This window comes from Camelus ferus, chromosome 13 (assembly GCF_009834535.1).
Source record: "Camelus ferus isolate YT-003-E chromosome 13, BCGSAC_Cfer_1.0, whole genome shotgun sequence".
Taxonomy (NCBI): domain Eukaryota; kingdom Metazoa; phylum Chordata; class Mammalia; order Artiodactyla; family Camelidae; genus Camelus; species Camelus ferus.
The window spans coordinates 19,350,672-19,370,453 of NC_045708.1; the positions used below are offsets into that span (position 1 = coordinate 19,350,672).

At 49.2% G+C, this 19,782-nt stretch overlaps 1 protein-coding gene across 4 annotated transcripts; it reads left to right on the forward strand.

The window, feature by feature from the left end:
* Nucleotides 1-3,271: 3,271 nt before the first annotated feature.
* On the forward strand, nt 3,272-16,859 carry THEMIS2 (thymocyte selection associated family member 2). Of its 4 annotated transcripts, none has more exons than XM_032495634.1 (6): nt 3,281-3,519; nt 5,888-6,028; nt 8,522-8,932; nt 12,121-13,143; nt 15,619-15,775; nt 16,214-16,859. In XM_032495634.1, the coding sequence occupies exons 1-5, from the start codon at nt 3,426-3,428 to the stop codon at nt 15,753-15,755; spliced, it is 1,806 nt and encodes a 601-aa protein (XP_032351525.1). In that variant the 5' UTR covers nt 3,281-3,425; the 3' UTR covers nt 15,756-15,775; nt 16,214-16,859. The 4 variants fall into 4 exon arrangements, with proteins under 4 accessions (XP_032351527.1, XP_032351525.1, XP_006173764.1 ...); XM_006173702.3 differs by having other exon boundaries at nt 3,288-3,519; nt 12,121-13,196; XM_032495635.1 differs by having other exon boundaries at nt 3,348-3,494; nt 12,121-13,196.
* Nucleotides 16,860-19,782: the final 2,923 nt, after the last annotated feature.

Here is a 19,782-nt window from a genome sequence, read left to right on the forward strand (position 1 = left end):
TACTTATTTATCTTATAACTGTAAGTTTGTGCCTTTTGCCTGCCTTCATCCAATTCCCCCTCCCCTCCCACCTCTGGTAACTGCAAATCTGATCTCTTTTTCTATGAGTTTGATTGTTTTTTGAAGTATAATTGACCTATGACACTATGTTAGTTTCTGTTACACAACACAGTGATTCAATATTTCCATATATTTCAAAATGATCACCACAATGAATCTAATTATGAACTGTCACCATACTAAGATACTGCATAGTTACTGAGTATATTTCCCACACTGTACATATCTTAGCTGTGACTCATTTATTTTGCAACTGGAAGTTTGTACCCTAGAAGCTTCTTCTTTTTTTTTTTCCAATTATTATTATTATTTTTTAATGGAGTTGCTGGGGATCAAACCCAGAACCTCATGCATGCTAAGCATATACTTTACCACTGAGCTATACCCTCCCCTGCCCAGAAGCTTCCTGAAGGTCAGTCAGGGCTGGACCTGATTTCAGCTGGGTCATGGGGCAGGCAGTGGTGTCTGTAAATGTCTATGCAAGGAAAGAAAAAGACAAACAAAAAGAACAGGCAATACAGTGGCAAAGAGCACTCTCAGCGACCAGAGCACCGTTTCTAAACACCATTCTCCAATAAAAGGAACCAGGGCTTTTGGGAGAAGTGGCTGATTGTTGGGCGGGAGCAGGGAAAAGACAAGATGAACCTGGTGCATTTGGTAGCAGCAGGCAGTAAGGAAGTGCTCAGAGAAGGGAGCAATGGGGTCACCGCAAGGGGTCACGGCAAAGGTTCCCGGAGCCAGCCTGGAGGGACTCCCAAAGCTGGAACAATCTGAGCAACAAAATAACTAATGTAGTATTAGATTATAGTCAGAATATAAAATAAATACACATGAGTCCACACTGACATAAGTAAATAAATGAATAAATAAGTAAACGGAGGAGAAGAGACAATTCTTTCTTATAGGAGAATTCCAAATAACTATTTGGATGCTGCTACCTCTGGGAAGTGGGGCTGAGTTAATCCTGTGGGTTCTTTACAAAGAACAGAGTATGAAGATGGAAAAATAGCAGCTTTATTGTGGTGAGACCTGGAAACAGCACCTTAACCAAGCAGTCAAGGTTAATTAACATCACAGTGAGAAGTCATGTGGATATGTCATGTGCCCCCTCCCCCGGCCAAGAGGGTGTGACAAGAAGGGCACTTCAACTCAGTAGTATCCTCCCCTAAAATCCATAACGCCAGTCTAGTCATGAGCAAAATATCCAAAAAAAAAAAGCCAAATTGAGGGATATTTGGCAAAATACCTGAGCAGTTCTCCTCAAGATGGAACAAGGAAAGGTTAAGAAAGTGTCACAGGTAGGAGACTGTGACTAAATGCAACATAGAATCCTGGATGGGATTCTGGACCAGAAAATGGACATCAGTGGAAAAACAGATAAAAGTGAAACAAAGTCTGCAGTTCAGTTAGCAGTAATGCTGCAATGTGGTTTTGACAAACGCACCCTGGTAATGTGAGATGCTAGCAACAGAGGAATTTGAAACTAGCTGAGTGATATATGGGAAATCACTACTATTTTGCAACTTAACTGTAAATAAAAAAAAATTTAAAACCACATACAGCTACTCAGAATAAAGAGTAGAAAGAAACAGCAAAATATTAGTTATATTTGGATGGTGGAAAAAGAAAGTCCTTTTTTATTTGTCAAACGTCTTTAATTAGGGTTTATTCTTTTTTTTAAACTTTTGTTATTTCTGACTAGAAGTCTGTTACTTTTACAGTAACAAAAAATTAAATAAAGCATTTTGCAGAATGTCTATAACCACAATATCTGTATCATCTCTTTAATCCTCACAACCAGCTCAGAGAAGATTCTTTCCCCCATTTTACAGATGAGGAAACTAAAATTCAAAACCAAAGTGATTTGCTTAAAGTTTCATAACAAGCAGGAGGAGTTGGTGTTTGAACCTCAGCTGGTCTAAATCCTGAGGGACAGGGAAACGGAAAAGCCTTATCTATCCCTGTGGGGTCAGGAGAAGTGGCTGGTCTCTCTCCTAAGCAGATTTCTCTTTAGCTCAAAGAATAATTTTTTTAGGGCTGTTCGGTCATTCATATCTTCTTTTTATTTGTTTGTTTTGTTTTTTTTCAGGAGGGGGAGGTAATTACGTTTTTTGTTTGTTTGTTTAATGGAGGCACTGGGAATTGAACCCCTCTACCATAAGCTGTATCACACCCTCTTTTTTTTTTTAAATTGAAGTATAGTTGATTTACAACATCGAGCTATTTTCTGATGGGCAGCATAGTCATTCAGTTATACATATATATATATAATACTCTTTTCCATTATAGGTTATTACAAGCTATTGAATATAGTTCCCAATGCTATATATGTTAGGACCTTGTTTATCTATTTTACATGTAGTAGTTTGTATCTGCTAATCCCAAACTCCTAATTTATCCCTCCCCTCCATTTCTCCTTTGGTAACCATTAATTTGTTTTCTATGTCTGTGAGTCTGTTTCTGTTTTGTAAATAAATTGATTTGTGTCTTTTTTTTTTTAGATTCCACATATAAGTGATATCATATGATACGTTCTTCTGTGTCTGACTTACTTAACTTAGTATGATAATCTCCAGGTCCATCCATGTTGCTGCTAATGGCATTATTTCCTTCTTTTTTATGGCTGAGGAGAATTCCATTGTGTGTGTGTATATATATGTATGTGTGTGTATGTATATGTATGTACACACACACACACACACACACACACACACACACACACCCCACAACTTTATCTAATCATCTGTGGATGGACATTCAGGTTGCTCCAAGGAAGAATTTTTAAGTAGGATTGTCCAGAGGGTATGAGCGTCCTGGAAAGGTAGTGAGTTCCCCATCAGTAGAGAACCGCGGAGTATCCTAGAGAGGGGTTCAGGAGACCAGATACTCTATCTTCCCCCTCAGACCTAAACGGCAAGGCTGTGTCTCCAGTGAGACTCGGACCTACAACAGGCGGACCGCGTTTCCTCGGTAGAACAGAGAGGAAGGGAGAACTGGGAGGGAGTTGGGGGGTTTTCCTTCATCTTCATCCTCGCCCGCCCTCCACGGTGCGGTACATCACTGATGACTGGGCACGTGGGGACTAGCTTATATTTACTCAGGACCTTCAGGGTATCAGGTACTGATCTAGACCTTCTAAGTCGTGCCATCCATGTGAGAGGTGGGTCATGCAACCCCCTTGTAGAGATGAGGGAACTGAGGCCGGGAGAAGGATATCGCTTCTCTGAGAGCACGGCGTCGCGTCCCGCAAGCCCTTGGGCGGAGCCACTCCGCCCAACCCCGCCCCGCGAGGACGACCGAGGCGGGGCTGCCGGGCTCCGCTGCGGGCGAGCCACTCAATCCGCGTCCAGCGAGCCGCTCGGACCATGGAGCCCATGTCGCTGCAGGACTTCGTGTGCTCCCTGGACCCCGCCTCACTCCCGCGTGTGCTGCAGGTCTGCTCCGGGGTCTATTTCCAGGGTGAGTGGAGGGCTGAGCCCCCTCCGACCCGCGGCCCGGCCACGGACCGGCTCTCCCTGCCAGGGCGTTAGGAACCTGGAAAGCTGCACCCCGGGTTCAAATTCCGACACAGCCACTGCCCAAACTGTGATTTGGTGCCACACTCCGACTTCTCCGGGCCACGGCTTTTGCGTCCGCGGAATGGGGGATTGCTGATTGCTCCGCAGGGTGGTGATTGGAAGTAAATGAGCTCAGACACTCAGGCCGGTGAAACTTAGCCAAGCTGGGATGGAACCCCGGTGTGCATTTCTTAAGGGTGACTGTGCTGGGTCGCGGCGTTGGGGCGCTCAAGATGCCAAGCTGTTGTTTAATTTTGAAGCGCCAGGTCAGCCCTCCCCTCTGTTTGCTCTCCCACTCCTCCGCCTTGACGCCCATCTACGGGGCCTTCCTTCAGTCCCTCCACCCCGCCTCTGCCCTCCGGCAATGGGCAGTACTTGATCTGATCACCTCTTCAGTTTTCGTCCTAAAAGACTCTTCCTCCTCTGGGAAGTCTTCCTGGCTCTCTGCTTCTTGCACACTTGCACATCTGCCCACCTGGCCACAACCGGCCGGGTTCGCAATGGTACACAGCTGGTGCTCAGTCAGTAGTCATTGTCTGAAAGAGCAAGGGAGGAGGCGTTGACTGTTTGTGAAAGGAGTGGCAGCAGCTCTGAGGGTGAGGGAGGAGCTGTGGGCAATTGAGTGGGGAAGGCAGAGGTGGAGGAGAGAGGGAAGCGAGAGTCTGGGTGGGGTGGGAGGAGGCTTCTTCCTTAGAAAGCAAACTATTTATGGGTGCCCTGCCCCATCCTGTCCCCTCCATCCATCCCCTCGCTCTGCCCCAGCAGCTTCCAGTAAAGTGTTCCGAGGCCCCAAGTGGGGTCTAGACCAAGGGTGAGACATGTGGAGGGTCACATAGGGGACAGGCAGGCCACCACACCACGGGGTCTTGCCAGGTCCACTTTGGGAATCCAATAGATCTGGATTCAAACCCTGACTCCCCTCTGGGGGCTCCCTGCAGGCATCTGTGCTCTGTTTGCTGGTCTCCTTCGACATGCCCTGCCCACTGTGTGTCTCAATAGCTGAGTTTCCTCATTCTGCCTGACCCGGGTGGTGGGAAGTGACAGGAAGTGGCAGAAGTGAGAGTAAGAGAAGAACCTGACAGGGTGAGATGTGGGGGTGGATTGGAGGAGGGCAGGTGGTGATTCTGGTGGGGCAGGCGGCTGCACCAGACACTGTGTGGTTAGGAGCCCCAGCTTTGAAGGCAAACACCCTGGGCTAAGTCCCACTTCTGCCTCCTATTATCTGATAATCTTGGGCCACCCTCTCTGCCTCGCCGAGGCTCAGTTTTGTTATTTAGGAAACAGAAACTGTCCTTTCCTCCAGGGACAATCATGGGTCTTAAATGCAGTGACACATCTGCAGTACCAAGCACAGCACTGGGTATGTAGTAAGTGCTCGGCACCGACTGCTGCTGTTACTGCTGGCCCGGGGGGTCCACCCCCTGAAACTGTAGTCAGAACTGTTTTATGAGCCTGTGTGCATTTTCCTGGGGATGAGGGGTGGGATTTTCATCAGTTTCTCAGGGCTCTTTGAAGGGCCCTGCTGAGGCTGCCCTGGGGATGGGGTAGAATCGTGTGTCCTCAATGCTCATCAGCCTGCACTGTCCAGCCCCTCATCGGCTGGATGGAGGGCCTGTGCACTGCCTGTGTAAATCTTTATCGAGTACCTTCCATGTTCTGGACACTGCTTTAAGCACTTTAAACCAGGAAAGTGGGGCTGCTGTGCTTGAAGGTGGGGGCCCAGAGCACTGCCTACTGAGCCCACCCTGTCAGCGGCCCGTCATTCACTCCCGTGCTTCCTCTAAAAACAGTCCATCTGAAGAAGATGCCAGTGTGAGTGTTTGGCTCTGTGTGACTTCAGGGCAGTCACTGAACCTCTCTGGGCCTGATTTCATAGCTGTACAAGGGAATTGGGATTTATTGGGTTGTTTACTCATTCATGACTTTAGCACATGCTTCGAAGCTGGGCCTGTGCTGCTTGCAGTGATGCTGAGATGGGTCAGTCGTGCCCTGTGAGCTCAGTTCAGGAGGCCAGGGGATGTGACAAGGGCCACAGAAGTGGACCACAGAGGGGTACAGTCAGCACTAAAAGAAAGCAAAGGCAGAGTTTTTGCTGCCTGAGGACAGCTGAGCCAGTGGCCATTCGGCAGGGAAGACAGGGAAGGGCATTCCAGGCAGCAGGAACAGCACGTGCAAAGGTGTGGCAGAGCAGGGCCTTTTGGGGAATAGGGTCCAGGCTGCCCAGCACTTTGCCCTAGCTGAACCAGGAAACTGAGTCTGTGTCTCCGTAGGCTCCATCTACGAGATCTCTGGAAATGAGTGCTGCCTCTCCACAGGGGACCTGATCAAGGTCACCCAGGTTCACCTCCAGAAGGTGGTCTGCGAGAACCCGGAGACAGGCCAGACGATGGTGCTTGCTCCCAACTTCCAGGGTAAGGTGGGCACCTCTGTCTCCCTCAGTGCCCTGGAACCCTCCAGGCAGGCACACTCTTGGACACACTTGACCCCAGCACAAACTCCCACCCCTCTGGGCTGGCACACACAACGCTCACATCCCCCACTACCCAGCCCCAAGGCCCAGATGTCCTCAGTGCTCTGACGATGCCTGGAGCTAGTGTGGCCACACCCTCTCAGTATCCATGTCTGATCTCATCTGCCTTTTGGCTGGGTGTTCCTTGTTCCAGGTCCCTGTCCACATGCATGTTTCTGTGTTCACTCACACATTCACTCACCAAATATTTCTTGCCACTCACTACGTGCCAGGCCTTGTGCTGGGGGCTGGGGGCATGGGGCTCAGGATGAACCAGGGGCAGGCTCCAGGATGGCAGTGAGGAGGACAACAGTAGAAGCAGGCACAGGTTTTAGAGAGGGCTCTGGGCCAGAGTGGCCTGCCTTAGAGATCTGCGCAAGCTTCCTGGAGGAGGTGGCACCTGAGCTGGAGAAAGGCTCCCAGCTGGAGGGAGTAGCCTCCAGAAACCCCTCATAACGCAGTCATTGCAGGAGGCATGTAGCGTGGTGGACCATGGGCCTGGGTGCTGACGCCTTGGAGGGGATCCCAGCTCTGCAGGCTACTAGCTGTGGCTGTGGCGAGTTCCCATGACCTCTCTGGGCCTCAGTTTCCTCCTCTGTAACAGGACAAACAGGTTTGATAAGAGGGTTAAATGAGTTGCCACCTATGAGCGCTTAGAACAGGGCCAGGCAGAGAGCAGACGCCCTCTGAGGGCTTGTTCTCAGTACAGTTTACCATGACTGCCAGCAGGGAAGAACGGGCCAGGGCATGGGTTCCAGGTGAGGGGGGTGGAAGCCAGCACCTGGGGCTTGTGTGGGGCACAGACATAGTTCAGTCTTTATTTTGAAGACATTAAGTAGCCAAAGATGTTTTTTCCCCCCTGGGTATTTATTTATGTATGTAATGGAGGTACTGGGGGTTGAACCCAGTACTGCATGCTACGCACACACTCTACCACTGAGCTATACCCTCTCCCTCCAAAGAGGGTTTTAAAATTGTTTTTTTGTTTGTTTTGTTTTTTGATGGAGAGGCAATTAGGTTTATTTATTTATGTATATTTTTAAGTGGAGGTAATGAGGCTTGAACCCAGGACCTCATGCATGCTTGGCATGTACTTTACCACTGGGCTATACCCTCCCCCACCAAAGAGGGTTTTAAATAGTGCAGTGATGTATTTTATTTTGTATTTTGAATTTTTTTAAATTTTGAAATAATTTCAAATTTACAGAAGACTTCCTAGAACTCTTGTACACGTTTTATCCCATTTCACCAATTATTGATCACTTTATAACATTTGCTTTCTCTTTATATACATATATTTATATATATACACATATGAACAGATATTACTATATATGTATGTATATACATACATTTTTCCTGAACCATTTGAGAGTAAATTGCAGACATGATGCCCCTTTACATTTAAATATTACTCCTAGCATTTAGTATATCTCCTAAAAAACAAGAACATTTGCTCACAAAACTGTAGTTCAATGATCAAATTCAGAAAGTTTAATATGGTTACAATCCTACTATCTAACCCATAGTCTGTATTCAGACTTCACCAGCTGCCCTAATAATGTCCTTGATAGCCAGGTTTTTGCCTTGATCCAGAAGCCAGTCCCAGCTTGCACATGGCATTCAGTTGGGCTCCTTTAGTCTCCTTCAGGCTGGAACAGTTCCTCATCCCTCCTTTGTCTTGACTGATATTTTCAGAGTCCAGATCAGTACTTTGGTAGAATGTGCTTCAGTCCAGGTTTGTGTGGTGTTTCCTTGAATAGATTCATTTGTGTTGAGTATTCTGGGCAGAAACCCCCCGGAAGTGATGTTATGTCTAGGTGTGGGGTATTATAGGCCAGTCTGGTGGCAGAAGAATGAATAGGAGGTGGAGTGGATGGGACAAGCCATCAGGCAGTCAGATGGGGGTAAAGGGGGTGGTCAGAGGTCATTGGGTCAGTAGCTCCTGGGTTTCTAGTTTGGGAGGGACAATGGCGCTCACTTATCCAGGATGGGGTGATAGGTGCTGGTGTGTGGGATTGGAGCAGTGGTGAGGTATCTGGAGGCGAAGATGACAAAGTTAGAGGCAGATGGGGTCTGGCAGTAGAAAAATGTGGCAGTGGTCAGTGTGTCTGTTGGGAGATGCGTCCCTGTTTGTTCTGTCTCTGGTGACAGAGCCTCTGTGTCTGTGCCTGTCTGTGTCAGAAGGAACTGGCTCCACCCCTCACTGTCCATTCGTACATGGTCAGTGCCACCTCCTGTCCCTCAGCCCTGCAGCCCGGATATTCAGATGCTGGCCCACCCTTGGCACCTGCCCCCAGGGGTTCTGGCTGGTTCTTGGCAGCCATAATGAGATATGTGGCCTTGAGCCCAGCAAAGGCCTGCCCGACCCTGACACCCCTGCTGTGCCCTACAGGCCACTTCAGCCTCCTCACTGGCCCCCAGAGCTATGGAACCCTGGAGGAGCTGGTCTCTGCTGCAAACCAGAGCTCCAAGAAGCTGCCCATCTGCTTCATGTCAACCTACAAAATTGCCACCAAGGCCAGGGTGGTGCCTGAGAAGCAGCCCCTCAAGCTTGTGGCTGTGGAAATGCACCTCGGGACCTGCTGTGCCCGCTGTGTGCTGGACACTGGGGCCCAGCAGGTCCTATTGCATCTGCCCCTATCCCAGAAGGGGCCTTTCTGGGAACTGGAGCCTGGCACCCATCGGACCCTGCTCCAGGTCCTGCAGGACCCGGCCCTGAGGGACCGCCTCCTCACCTGCCCTGCCCTCCCCTGGTGCTCCCAGACGCTGAGGCCCGAGTACAAGATCGAAGCCATCATGCACAGTGAGTTCCCTGGGCAGGTGGGTGGGGCGGGAGTGGGAGGGACAGAGGGTCCCTGAGGAGCTGGTGATGGGACGATATACCCCATCCCCATGGAAAGTCAAAGAATTCCAGGCGGAGTACCTGGTATATAAAATGTAACAGAATCAGGATTCCCCAACAGTGGAAGTTAGGTGTGAAAATGGGAATAACCTGAGTGAATTCCCACGTACTTTATAAAATTAGGCAAAAGTTGGGTTGTGAGCCTGACAGCAGCTAAGACAAAGAAACGCAGTGTAACAAAGTGAAGCTTTGCCCATTTGCTCAGGAGACACATATTTTCCTGTCTCTGGGGAGAGCAGGATTGTTCGTGAAGGCCCTCCTGTGTGGGAGGGCACTGTCTGGCTGAATCCCGCAGCTGCTTCGTAGGTTATTTCTTAGGACAGGCTGGAGGCGGCATGGCGAGGAACAGTGAAACAGGCAGAACCTGGCCAGGGCTGGTGGCTCAGAGGCCAAGCTGGAGCAGAGGCAGAAGACCTGGTGCCCTAGGACCTCTTCCCTGGAGGGCAGAGGGTTTGAGGTTCAGCTCTCTGGTAGTTACGCAGAGTACGGTTGGGTTGTTGACAAACTCCAGAGCCAAGTGGGGATTCTTTGCCCTTAAAAAAAAAATCTTTTAAAACTGCTTTATTATGGAAAAAGTCTAACATATACAGAAGCTGAGAGTAGTGACAAACCCCACGACCCCATCACCCCAAATCACAATTATCAACTAACAACTGACTGTGTTTCATCTCTGCCCCTCTCCCCACTCCATCCCACCTGATTACGTCAAAGCCAACCCCAGGTACCTTATCATTTCTTTTGTAAATGTCCCAATATATGCTTCTTTTAAAAATGACTTTTTTTTTTTAACAGACACACAATACCATCATCACACCAAAAAGTTAACAATAACTCCTAATACCACCACTTAGAGGTCATACCCACTTGGTGTTTGAATTCTCTCTGTTGTCTCATTGTTTTACATTTTATTCACATCAGGGTCCACACAAGGTCCACAGTGTTGTCGTTGACTATTATTAGGTCTCTAAGGTCTCTTTTCATCTCCAGCTTCCCCTTCTTTATTCCTCTGGTAATTTATCTGTTGAAGGGGCTAGGCCATTTGTGCTCTAGTTTTTCTCAAATTTTGGATTTCGTTACCAGCATCCTTGTGGTGGTGGTAACATGTTCCTCTGTCCCCTGCATTTTCTGTTGTGTCACCCCAAGACCGCCCCCAGGGTTCAATGATTTCGCCAGGAGGGCTCACAGGCTCCGTGGACAGTCGTACATACAGCTGTGATTTATTACAGCAAAAAGACAAAGCGCCGTCAGCAGAGGAAAAGGCTCATGGGGTGAAGTCTGGAGGCAACCAGGTGCAGCTTCCAAGAATTCTCTCCTGGTGGAGTCACACACACAGGACACACTTAATTCCTCCAGCACTGATTTGTGACATGTGTCAGATGCTGTCCACCAGGAAAGCTCATTGGAGACCTAGTGCCCAAGGTTTTTCCCAGGTGCTGGTCACGTGGACACCCTCTGGCTGGCACATATCAAAATTCCAGCCTCCCCAAAGGAAAGCAGGTTTGGGGCATAAGCCACCTTGTCTGCAGGCACAGTGAGCCACTCCTGTCAGGGAATGGTGGGCATCCTCCTAAAACCCATGTTCCCACATGCCAGCCAAGGACCAAGCTTGCAGGTGGGCCTTTCTAGGGACGGCAGTGTCATGCTGGATACATTCACTCTTCTGCACCGATGAAGGCAGTTAGCTCTAGGGGCCTGACCAAGTGTGCAAGAGGCACACCGTTTCTCATCGCCGTGTGAGGTGTGGGGCCAGGAATTCAGCTCTGTGTCTGCCACCAACTTGACTTGCAGCACCAGCCTTGCCGTGTGGTGCAGATCCAGTAACACAACAGATGAGTCAGTGTTTGTGATGTGAGTGGTTGTCAATGGTCACTGCCTAGATCCATGATTTCCTTAGAAACTGCAATAGTGGTATTTTAATCCCATCACTCCCTCTTCATTTATTAAACTGAAACCTCCTCCTGTCTACTCTTTGGTTACAGTTTGCACAGGGAATACAGAACATTGTGTTTGGAGCTGTAGAGGTTCCCCAGGCTCCCATTCTTCTACCTCCACTCAGGCTGGGCCTCTGACTGGCCAGACCTGGCCAGGTTCTGCCTCTGCCTCACCAGCCCTGCTCTGCATGCTCTGAGGACTGTCCTACGAAATACCCTATGCTTTGCTCACTAGTTCTTTAAGTAAGGAGTTGGCTTCCCTGGAATGAAGCAGCTCAGGTAATCTAGAAAGCATTTTGAAGGAAAAAAACAGACCAGTATAATGAACCCCCATGTGCTCATCTCTCAGCTTTAACCAATTATCAGCTCATTTGGCATAGAGCAAAATTCCCAAAAGTGTGACCTGAGGAAAGTCACCACCATGCCCCAGAGCCTCAGTGTTCTCATCTGTAAAATGGGGTGAACATTCCTTGCTCTGTCTTCCACGTGGTGCGCCTCAATCCACACAGTTGGAGGGGCCAGTGTTCCTCATTCTCTTACAGAGTTTATGCCCTGGGAACTACCTAATCAATGTTCCAAGAAGTTGTCCAAGGTCATGTAGTCAGTGTTTTTCTTGATTTTATCTATTTCAATCCAGAAAGGATTTGGAAAAGCAGCTTATCAAATTACATTCAAAATCCAATTAAAATTTTTAGAAAATTTAGTTGAACCGATTGGATATTCATTCAAAATTATTAGTGTTTTGATGTGATCACGGCCCAGTGGTTACTATTATTTTTAATTTTTGAATTATCCCTTCTTTTTAGTGGTACACATCAAAATAGTCACAGATGGCATAATGTGATTATTCTGATTCAAAATGATCCAGTGGAGGGAAATAGATACGAGGTATAAATGAAAGAAGATAGGCCGTGAGTTAAATGTTGAACCTGAGTGACAGGTACATGGGGGTTCACTATACTAGTTTCCCTACTTTTATAAATGTTTAAAACTTTCTGTAGTAACTTTTAAGAAAGAGGTGGAAGAGTGGGCAGGGAACCCGGTACCACAGGATACTGCTGTTAGGAAAGAAAAGATGAGGACAGGAAAGAAGTCAGCTGGCCCAGACCTCTGACGGGGTGGAAGGTGCGCCCCCGAGCTGACCTCTCCCCTCCACAGTGCGCAGGTCCGTTGTCAAGATCCCCTCCACCCTGGAGGTGGACGTGGAGGACGTCACCGCCTCCTCTCAACACATCCACTTCATCCAACCGCTGCTGCTGAGCGAGGTCCTGGCCCGGGGAGGCCCCTTTCCCCTGCCCACAGAGATCCTGGAAGTCCCGGAGGGGCCCCCGATTTTCCTCAGCCCGTGGGTGGGCTCCTTAAAGAAAGGCCGGAGGCTCTGCATCCATGGCGTGGCCTCACCATCCTGGCGGCTCCTAGCCTCCACCAAGGGCCGGAAGATGCCCAGACACTTTATGATCTCCGGGGCCTACCAGGGCAAGCTGCGGCGGCGGCCCAGAGAGTTCCCCACGGCCTATGACCTCCTGGGTGCCCTCAAGCCCGGCCAGTCCCTCCGGGTGGTGGCCACAAAGGACTATGAGGGCGAGGGGTTGGAGAACCCCGGGTTCACGTCCCTAGCCATGGGCGACAGGCTGGAGGTATTGCGGTCAGACCAGGCCCTGGGGGCTGAAGACAGGGACACAGATGTCTTGGTGTGTCAGCGGCTGAGTGACGAGGCTGAGAAGGAAGGGGAAGAAGAGTGCGAAGGGGACGCCGAGCACCAAGAACAGATTATGCTGCCCCTCCACACTCCCGGCGGCTTCGTGGAGGAGCTGAGCGACGGCCGGCGCTACAGCCTGCAGGATCTGACTGTCCAGTTCTCACTGCCCTGTGAGGTCAAGGTGATGGTCAAGGACACCAACCACCCTGCTGACCCTCTGACCTCCTTTCCGGGCCTGCGGCTGGAGGAGAAGATCGTGGAACCCTTCTTGGTGGTCAGCCTGGACTCCAAGCCAGGGATGTGCTTCGAGATCCCTCCGCGGTGGCTGGACCTGACTGTTGCGGAGGAAGAGGAGCCGCCAAGCCAGCCGCCTGGGTCCCTCCCCGTAGCCACAGTGGAGGAGCTGACGGAGGCCTTCTACTATCGCCTTCGGAAGTTACCTACCTTCGAGAGTCAAGCTCCCCCGCCCAGGCCTCCGAAAAGTAAGGGCCTCAGTGGGCAGAAGAAGCAGGGCAGCAAGGAGAAAGGCATCAAGGTACCAACAGAACCCAAGTGGGCAGGGAGGGGCCACCTGCTGGGATCATTCAGGTCCTGCCGTTTTTGTCCAGCATCACGTTGCTCTTACAGTTGTACAGAACCTGCAGTTTCTAAACGTGCACACTTAGTACCTTTTATTCTTATTCGATCCTGACCATCCTGACATTGGTATGATTATCCCTATTTTACAGCTGAGAAAATGAGGTCTCAGAGACTCTGAGACTCGCCCAGAGTTACACAGTAAATGAGGGGCCTGAACTGGAGCAGAAGCATCCTGCCTCCAAGTTCATGGTGCTTACCTCTCTCTGCCACCCTACTGTCACTCCCTGGTTCAAGCTTCTGCATTTTTCACATAAAACTAGTTCAGCAGCCTCTTCAATCCCTCCCTACAGCTGTCAGAATGGCCTCCCAAATCCCTCTCTGGTCAGCAGGGGGCCCCAGCCCCATTTTCTGAAACCATTGGCTCCCCATTGCTGGGGGGTAATGCGAACCCTTAACATGGCATCCAGGGGCCTTATGAGCTGATTCAGCCTTGCCTTCCCAGGCCCATCTTCCACTACCACTCCATAGCTCACACTCTAGCCAGAGGCACTCCTGAGGCTCCCCCAATATGCCGAGATTCCTACCTCAGCACTTCAGACACCCCCATCCTTTTGCCTGGAAGGTTCTTCCTCCTTTCAGGCTCATGGGCAAGGGCCAGCTCAGATCTCCTCCTGGGCAGTGACGGTCCCCCTCTTCTGTATTCACACCGCACATTGTACGTAGCTTGGAGGTGGGGGGGACATGTAGTTTTAATCAGTTGTGCTTGGTCTCTGTGGCTAGAACGGGGTTCTGTGGGGGCAGGGACCTCACACACTCCAAGGTAGGCAGAAAGTGCTGGTGAATTAACTGAACCAAATGGAATCATGAGGGAGAAAGTTCAGAGTCAGAAACACTAAGTTCACATCCCAGTTCACTCACTCTGTGGCCTGTACTCCCCTGAGCATGTTTCCTCACCAGTGAACCTCGGGTAACACCACTAACTCACAGTGCTAGTGTGTTAGCCTCCACTCGTTTGGCACTGACTCTGGGGCAGGCACCTCATACGCACTGCCCCACCCAGCTCTCACAACATCCCTCTGAGGTGGGCATGATTGCTCTTTTAACAGTTGAGAAAACAAGAGGCACAGAGAGATAAAGTAGTTTACCTGAGATCACACAGCTAGCAAGGCTGAAAATGGGTCTGACCACATGATCTGAGCACCTAACTACCAAACCCTGCTGAGAACAGGAGGGATGATCTATATAAAAAGCACTTTGTGAACTGAAACAAGCATAGAGTTTGGGGATTTGGGGAGACTCCTATTTTGTACTGGGGGAGGTAGTGGAATGGCAGCAGAAGTTAAAAAGATGAAGCAGGGGAGGGTCTAGCTCAGTGGTAGAATGCTAAGAATACTTAGAATGCATGAGGTTCTGGGTTCAATCCTCAGTACCTCCATTAAAAAACAACAACAAAGTAATAATAAATAAATAAACCTAATGATCTCTCCTACCAAAAAAATTTTTTTTAATTCTTAAAAGAAAGAACAAACCTTGAGTGGTCTCAGCTCCAGAAGGGGCTCCTATCTGTGGGGCAGGGGGTAGGGTAGACAGAACCAAGAATGGACTGGGAATGGACACCTGAAACACAGGCCCTGTGACAGTGCTGGAAAGAATGTGGTACAAAGAACTGAGACCTCAGTCCCAGCCTTGGTTCCTGGCAGTTCCTTTGGGCCTGATCCCTGTTGCAGGCCTGGAACCAGTAGCGTTTCCTCTCTGGGCAGCGGTGTTCTCCGCTGCTCCTCAGGGAGCTATGCTGTTTGCTCTCAAAAGCATGCTGTCGTGGGAAGAGAAGCGGCTTTAGAGGTCACATACATGGGTCCGAATCTTGGCCCAGCTAGGGAATCCCCTTCGTGAGGATCCCCACGGCTTTCTCACAGCCTGCTTCCTCATGTGCAAGTGAAACTGCTAGTCAGAGGGTCACCTGAGAATAAAATGAGCAGGCAAGCATACGGCATCTGGCACATGGTAGGGATGCAGTGAAGTCCTCTTCCTTCTGGGACCCCCCTCAGCTCTGCACTCTGTTCTCAGGCGTTGTAACAACTGCTTTTTTTCTCCTTCAGCAAAGATTTGGAGGACAATGACCAAATCCCTGTGGAGAAACTCAGGGACACCCTATCTCTAGCCCTCAACCTATCATCCCTCACCCTGGCCCCTTTCTTCCCACCAAAGAACATTTCATGTGCTTGTGGCAAAAACACCAGGGGTCCCGAGAAGCCCTACTCTGAAAAGGAAGTTGAGAGGGGAGCAGAGGAAGTGACATTTGAAGGAAATTGCATTTCATGGACTCTGCTACCCCATTTCTTGGGACCCTGCTGACTTCTGCTTTTTCTCCCTCTTAGTCTTCTCAAATCTTAGAACTGCAGGAACCATCTCTGCTGCCCAAACCCAAGGTGCAGACCTGGCCAAAGACCACCGAGGACAGCTCAAATCTGTACAGTCAGACTCCTGGCTGCAAGAAGGGCCTCAGGCCCACTAAGCCCATCACGCAGGATTTGGGTGAGTCCATCAGCCCCTGCTCAGCCTGGTCCTTGCTTCTCCCCTCCCCCACACCACTCCTCTGCTGCTGCTTTGGCCTCTGATGGTGCTGGCCATAACCTCGGCAGGGCCCTGCCCATGGGCAGACCCTTCTACACTCCCAGTTGGATGGACAGGCCTATAGCGGGTGGGCTTAGACTGAAGGGTTCCTACTATCCCTCCCAGGGGCTCCAGGGCCTTGGCAAGGAAGATGAGTTCTCCCCCAACACACTACACTCCCCAAGGCACAAGGGAACATGTGTGCAAAGTGCTCAGACACAAACTGTGGTTTCTGTGCTAGCAAGGATCTCAGAGCGTCCAGACCAGCCCCTTCCCTGTCCAGCGTGGGAAGGTGTGCCCTTAGAGGGGAAGGAACCTGCCTAAGGCCAAAGGTCCTCACTAACTTGGACTCTTTTGCAGATAATGAACATGATTACGAAGAAGTAGTTGAGAAGTTTCCGAAAACCCTGTAGGTGCTGGAGGAACCTTCCTTCGTAACTGCTACTTCTCAGGGAATCCAAGATACCAGCCAACCATTACAAACCTTCAGAAGACCATGGACAGGTCTCTCAGAAATCAGACTGTGGATGAGGAATGGCCGTGTGGGGACTGATCTGAAGTGGGACGGACACAGCTCCTGCTTCCCTCAGGTTCTAGGTTCCTGCCGCTGAGGGCTGGCTTCTCTGGGCCCAACACTTTGCGTTTGGCTCACTTAGCCTTGGAGCTTTGCTATCAAATGGCCAACTGGATTCTACTCAGTCCTTCATCCCCAGCTCCGGTTAGTGCAGGAAGGACACTGCCCACCTGGGTGATGGCAGCACGGTGCCTCCTGCCTCTTGGTAAAGGGGACTCAATCCAGATCACACACAGTACTGGTAGCCTTTGTTTGCCACCCCTGCTCCACTCTTTCCTCCCTCTCCCCCTCCTCTGCCCAGGCTCTAAGCCCGAGGGACCAGGACTGTCCTCATCTCTGCAGCACCCAGCACAGGACAGCTGTAGATGACCATCCAGGATTACTTCACTTTAAAACCACAGAATAAAAATGACATCTGAGCTTCTGGAAAAATGATGAGATGATCACTTATTAAGTTTTGTCTGTGTGCCAGACCCTTAACAAACCCCATCTAAATCCTCAACTCTCTGAGGTAGACGATGGCCTGATTTTAAAGATCAGGATAAGCTTCTCAGTCTGGAGCTTCAGCAGCAGGCTAGTCACGGGCCTGGGCTGGATCCTTGCTCACCACCTATCAGCTGTGCCTTACAAGTTGTTTCAACCTCTCTAAGCTTCAGTTTGTTCACATGTAAAATGAAACTCAGTTACCTACCTCAAAAAATTATTTTAAGGACCAACTGAGATAGTATTTGTAGAGCATTTAGCACAGTGCCTGGCACGTAACAAACATTCAGTGGACATGTTAGTATCATTCTTGTTGACCAAGGTCAGAGAGCTGTATCTGTCTCTACAACCAGCACCCTCTCCACACACTCACACTGTCTCCTAGTCCCGGAATTCATCCTAGTGTTTAAAATACAGTATGGTCCTGGGCTGAGGAGAGTGTGTACCAACCAGCTGGAGAGTCTCACTGTGCAGTATAGTGAGGTAAGAGAAGAAACACAGTGTCTGTGCAGAGGCTGACTCAGGTTCCAAGCCCAGTGCAGGCCTGAGCAGTGAGGTAAGACCACGGGCCTTATCTCCTCTGGGGGTGGGACTCTGGCTTCCTGGCTGATGCAGTCACGGAACAAAGCACCACGGTTGGCAGAGGACAGGAGAGAGTAAAAAGGTGGCACCGTCTCTAGCTGTGGCAGGAGCTGAAAGAGGATTCTAGACACTACACTGAGTGTGTCCTTCCTTTGCCTGCTAACATCCCTCTGGCTTTCTGGACCATGGACTGCCTGGGCCTCCTGACCTCCACACCCCAGCATGGAGTTCTCTAGGTCACTGAGCAGTTACTACAAGCTGAAGGGCCAGTCCCCAATATCCAGCACCCACCCTCATCTTCACACCAGTTCCCCTGCCGTCCTCCACAGACATGATCTCTGCTGCACAGGAGGACCCTGAGGAGGACAGTATTCTGGGACAAGCAATAAGCAACCAAGTGAGACAGAGTTCTTTCTTGGCACAGAACCCCTAGGGGACAAGACCACATGCAAAATGCCCATAGTTTTCACTTCCATGATTGCATTTAATCTTGGCACCAAATTGAGCAAGATCATAAAAGGTGGGCAGAGGAGAGGGCCACCAGTTCCCACAAAAGGGGATTTCTGAGTGGGCAGATGCTGCCATGAGGAAAAAGGAGGCAATTTCATAGCCGGGAAAGATGGGCTTTAAAAGGAAAGCCTATGTGAAAACCACTATTGTGAATGTCTTGCCAGAGCAATGGGGGTAGGCAGGGAATGGACCAAAGGCAGACACCACCCTCAGGGAGCTTTTGGGTTTTTTTTACCTCTGGAATAAATCACTGGCTGGCGGGGAGGGTGCCATACTGGGGCTAGAGATTCCCCCTGAGCAGTGAATACACTCCTGGGAGGACACAAAATGACTGACTTGGAAACAGAAAGGAATTACAGTTGACCCTTGAACACAGGGGTTAGAGTGCTAACCCCCAACACAGTAAGAAAATTCACATTTAACTTTATGGTTGGCCCTCTGCATCTGCAGATTCAAGCAAGTTCGAATCATGTAGTATGTATTTATTGGAAAAAACCCGTGTATAAGTGGACCTGCACAGTTCAAACCATGATGTTCAAAGGTCAACTGTATTAGTAGGTCCTTTCATATTTATTTTAATATCCTTTTTCATTTCTAACTTTGAGTATTTTGTAATATATATATCATACTAATATAGTACCAGATGTAAATAAGTGCTGAATAAATGAATATAATCTGGGGATGTGTGCTCAAAAATGTACCAAGTTTTGAATTCCCCTCAACTGCATTTTTAAAAACAAATTATTAATTCACATCAAATACTAATTCTTACTGGTGGTACTTTATTGGATTAACTAGAGAGAAGCCAGTAAGAATTAGTGTCCGTTGTGAATTAATAGATTCTTACTGGCTTCTCTCTAGTTAATCCAATAAAGTACCACCATTTTCCCAAGCCTCATTCCCCACCTGTACACCTGGAGATTCTCCTACGACTAGGCTGGACTCATGGCTTGGCCGTGACTCAAGTTTTCTGAGAACTTGGGTCATACTGCTGTTCCTGCTGTCTCAACAATGTGCCAAGAGAACACTGGATCCCCGACATCCCAGGTGACCACAAACATCCAAAATGCAAGCTCCCCCGGCCTGAGCAGGTAGAAGTGCTACAAAGGTTGGGATCTCATTCTGCTGAGGAGCAGCCTGCCTGTGCTCAGCTCCACAGGCCTTCGTGATGTTCAGAAACCACACAACTCCTGTGAGACTGTGTAAATGTCAAGATGGCAGGGAACTCATTATCACTGAATAGCTATGGTGTGCTTTTGAGAATGCTGAACCAGCAAGTCCTGTGACACCAATCTCTTATTTTGCTTTATATTCCTAGTAGCTGACCAGTGGGACTGACACAGTAGGTACTCCATAAACACTTGTTGAATTTATGAGTAAGTTTTTGATTGCTAAATCATCAAATTCAAAAATCAAAAGAAGAAAGACTTTTACCCACAATCAATGCCATCGCCCCTTTGCCCATTTGAGGGTACTAGCCTGATAACTAGAAAGAGAAGTCCACTACCCATAAAAGTATCCTATCATGCATTCTATATTCAAATGTATATGCTTTTTTAAACCTATTTTTAGCCACTGTCTTTTCTTTTAGAAAACAATCAAGAATGGCCATACCTGCAAATAAACATCCTTGCTTAACTGACTTTTAAGCATCTGCCCAGCTCCCCAGATGGGAACTATTCTGTACATAAAGAAAATAACCACCAGGTTGCTGTTCACTGTCAGAAACCAGAGATGGAGTCTTCACACAGCTGCTGGTAGAACTCATTTAGAAACACAG

Bases quoted from the DNA above. Each gene is read 5' to 3' on its own strand.
- THEMIS2 (XM_006173702.3), top strand. From the start codon at position 3,426: ATGGAGCCCATGTCGCTGCAGGACTTCGTGTGCTCCCTGGACCCCGCC. The intron at 3,520-5,887 runs GTGAGTGGAGGG...GTGTCTCCGTAG, and splicing joins CTCCGGGGTCTATTTCCAGG to GCTCCATCTACGAGATCTCT. The intron at 13,197-15,618 runs GTACCAACAGAA...TCTCCCTCTTAG, and splicing joins GCAAGGAGAAAGGCATCAAG to TCTTCTCAAATCTTAGAACT.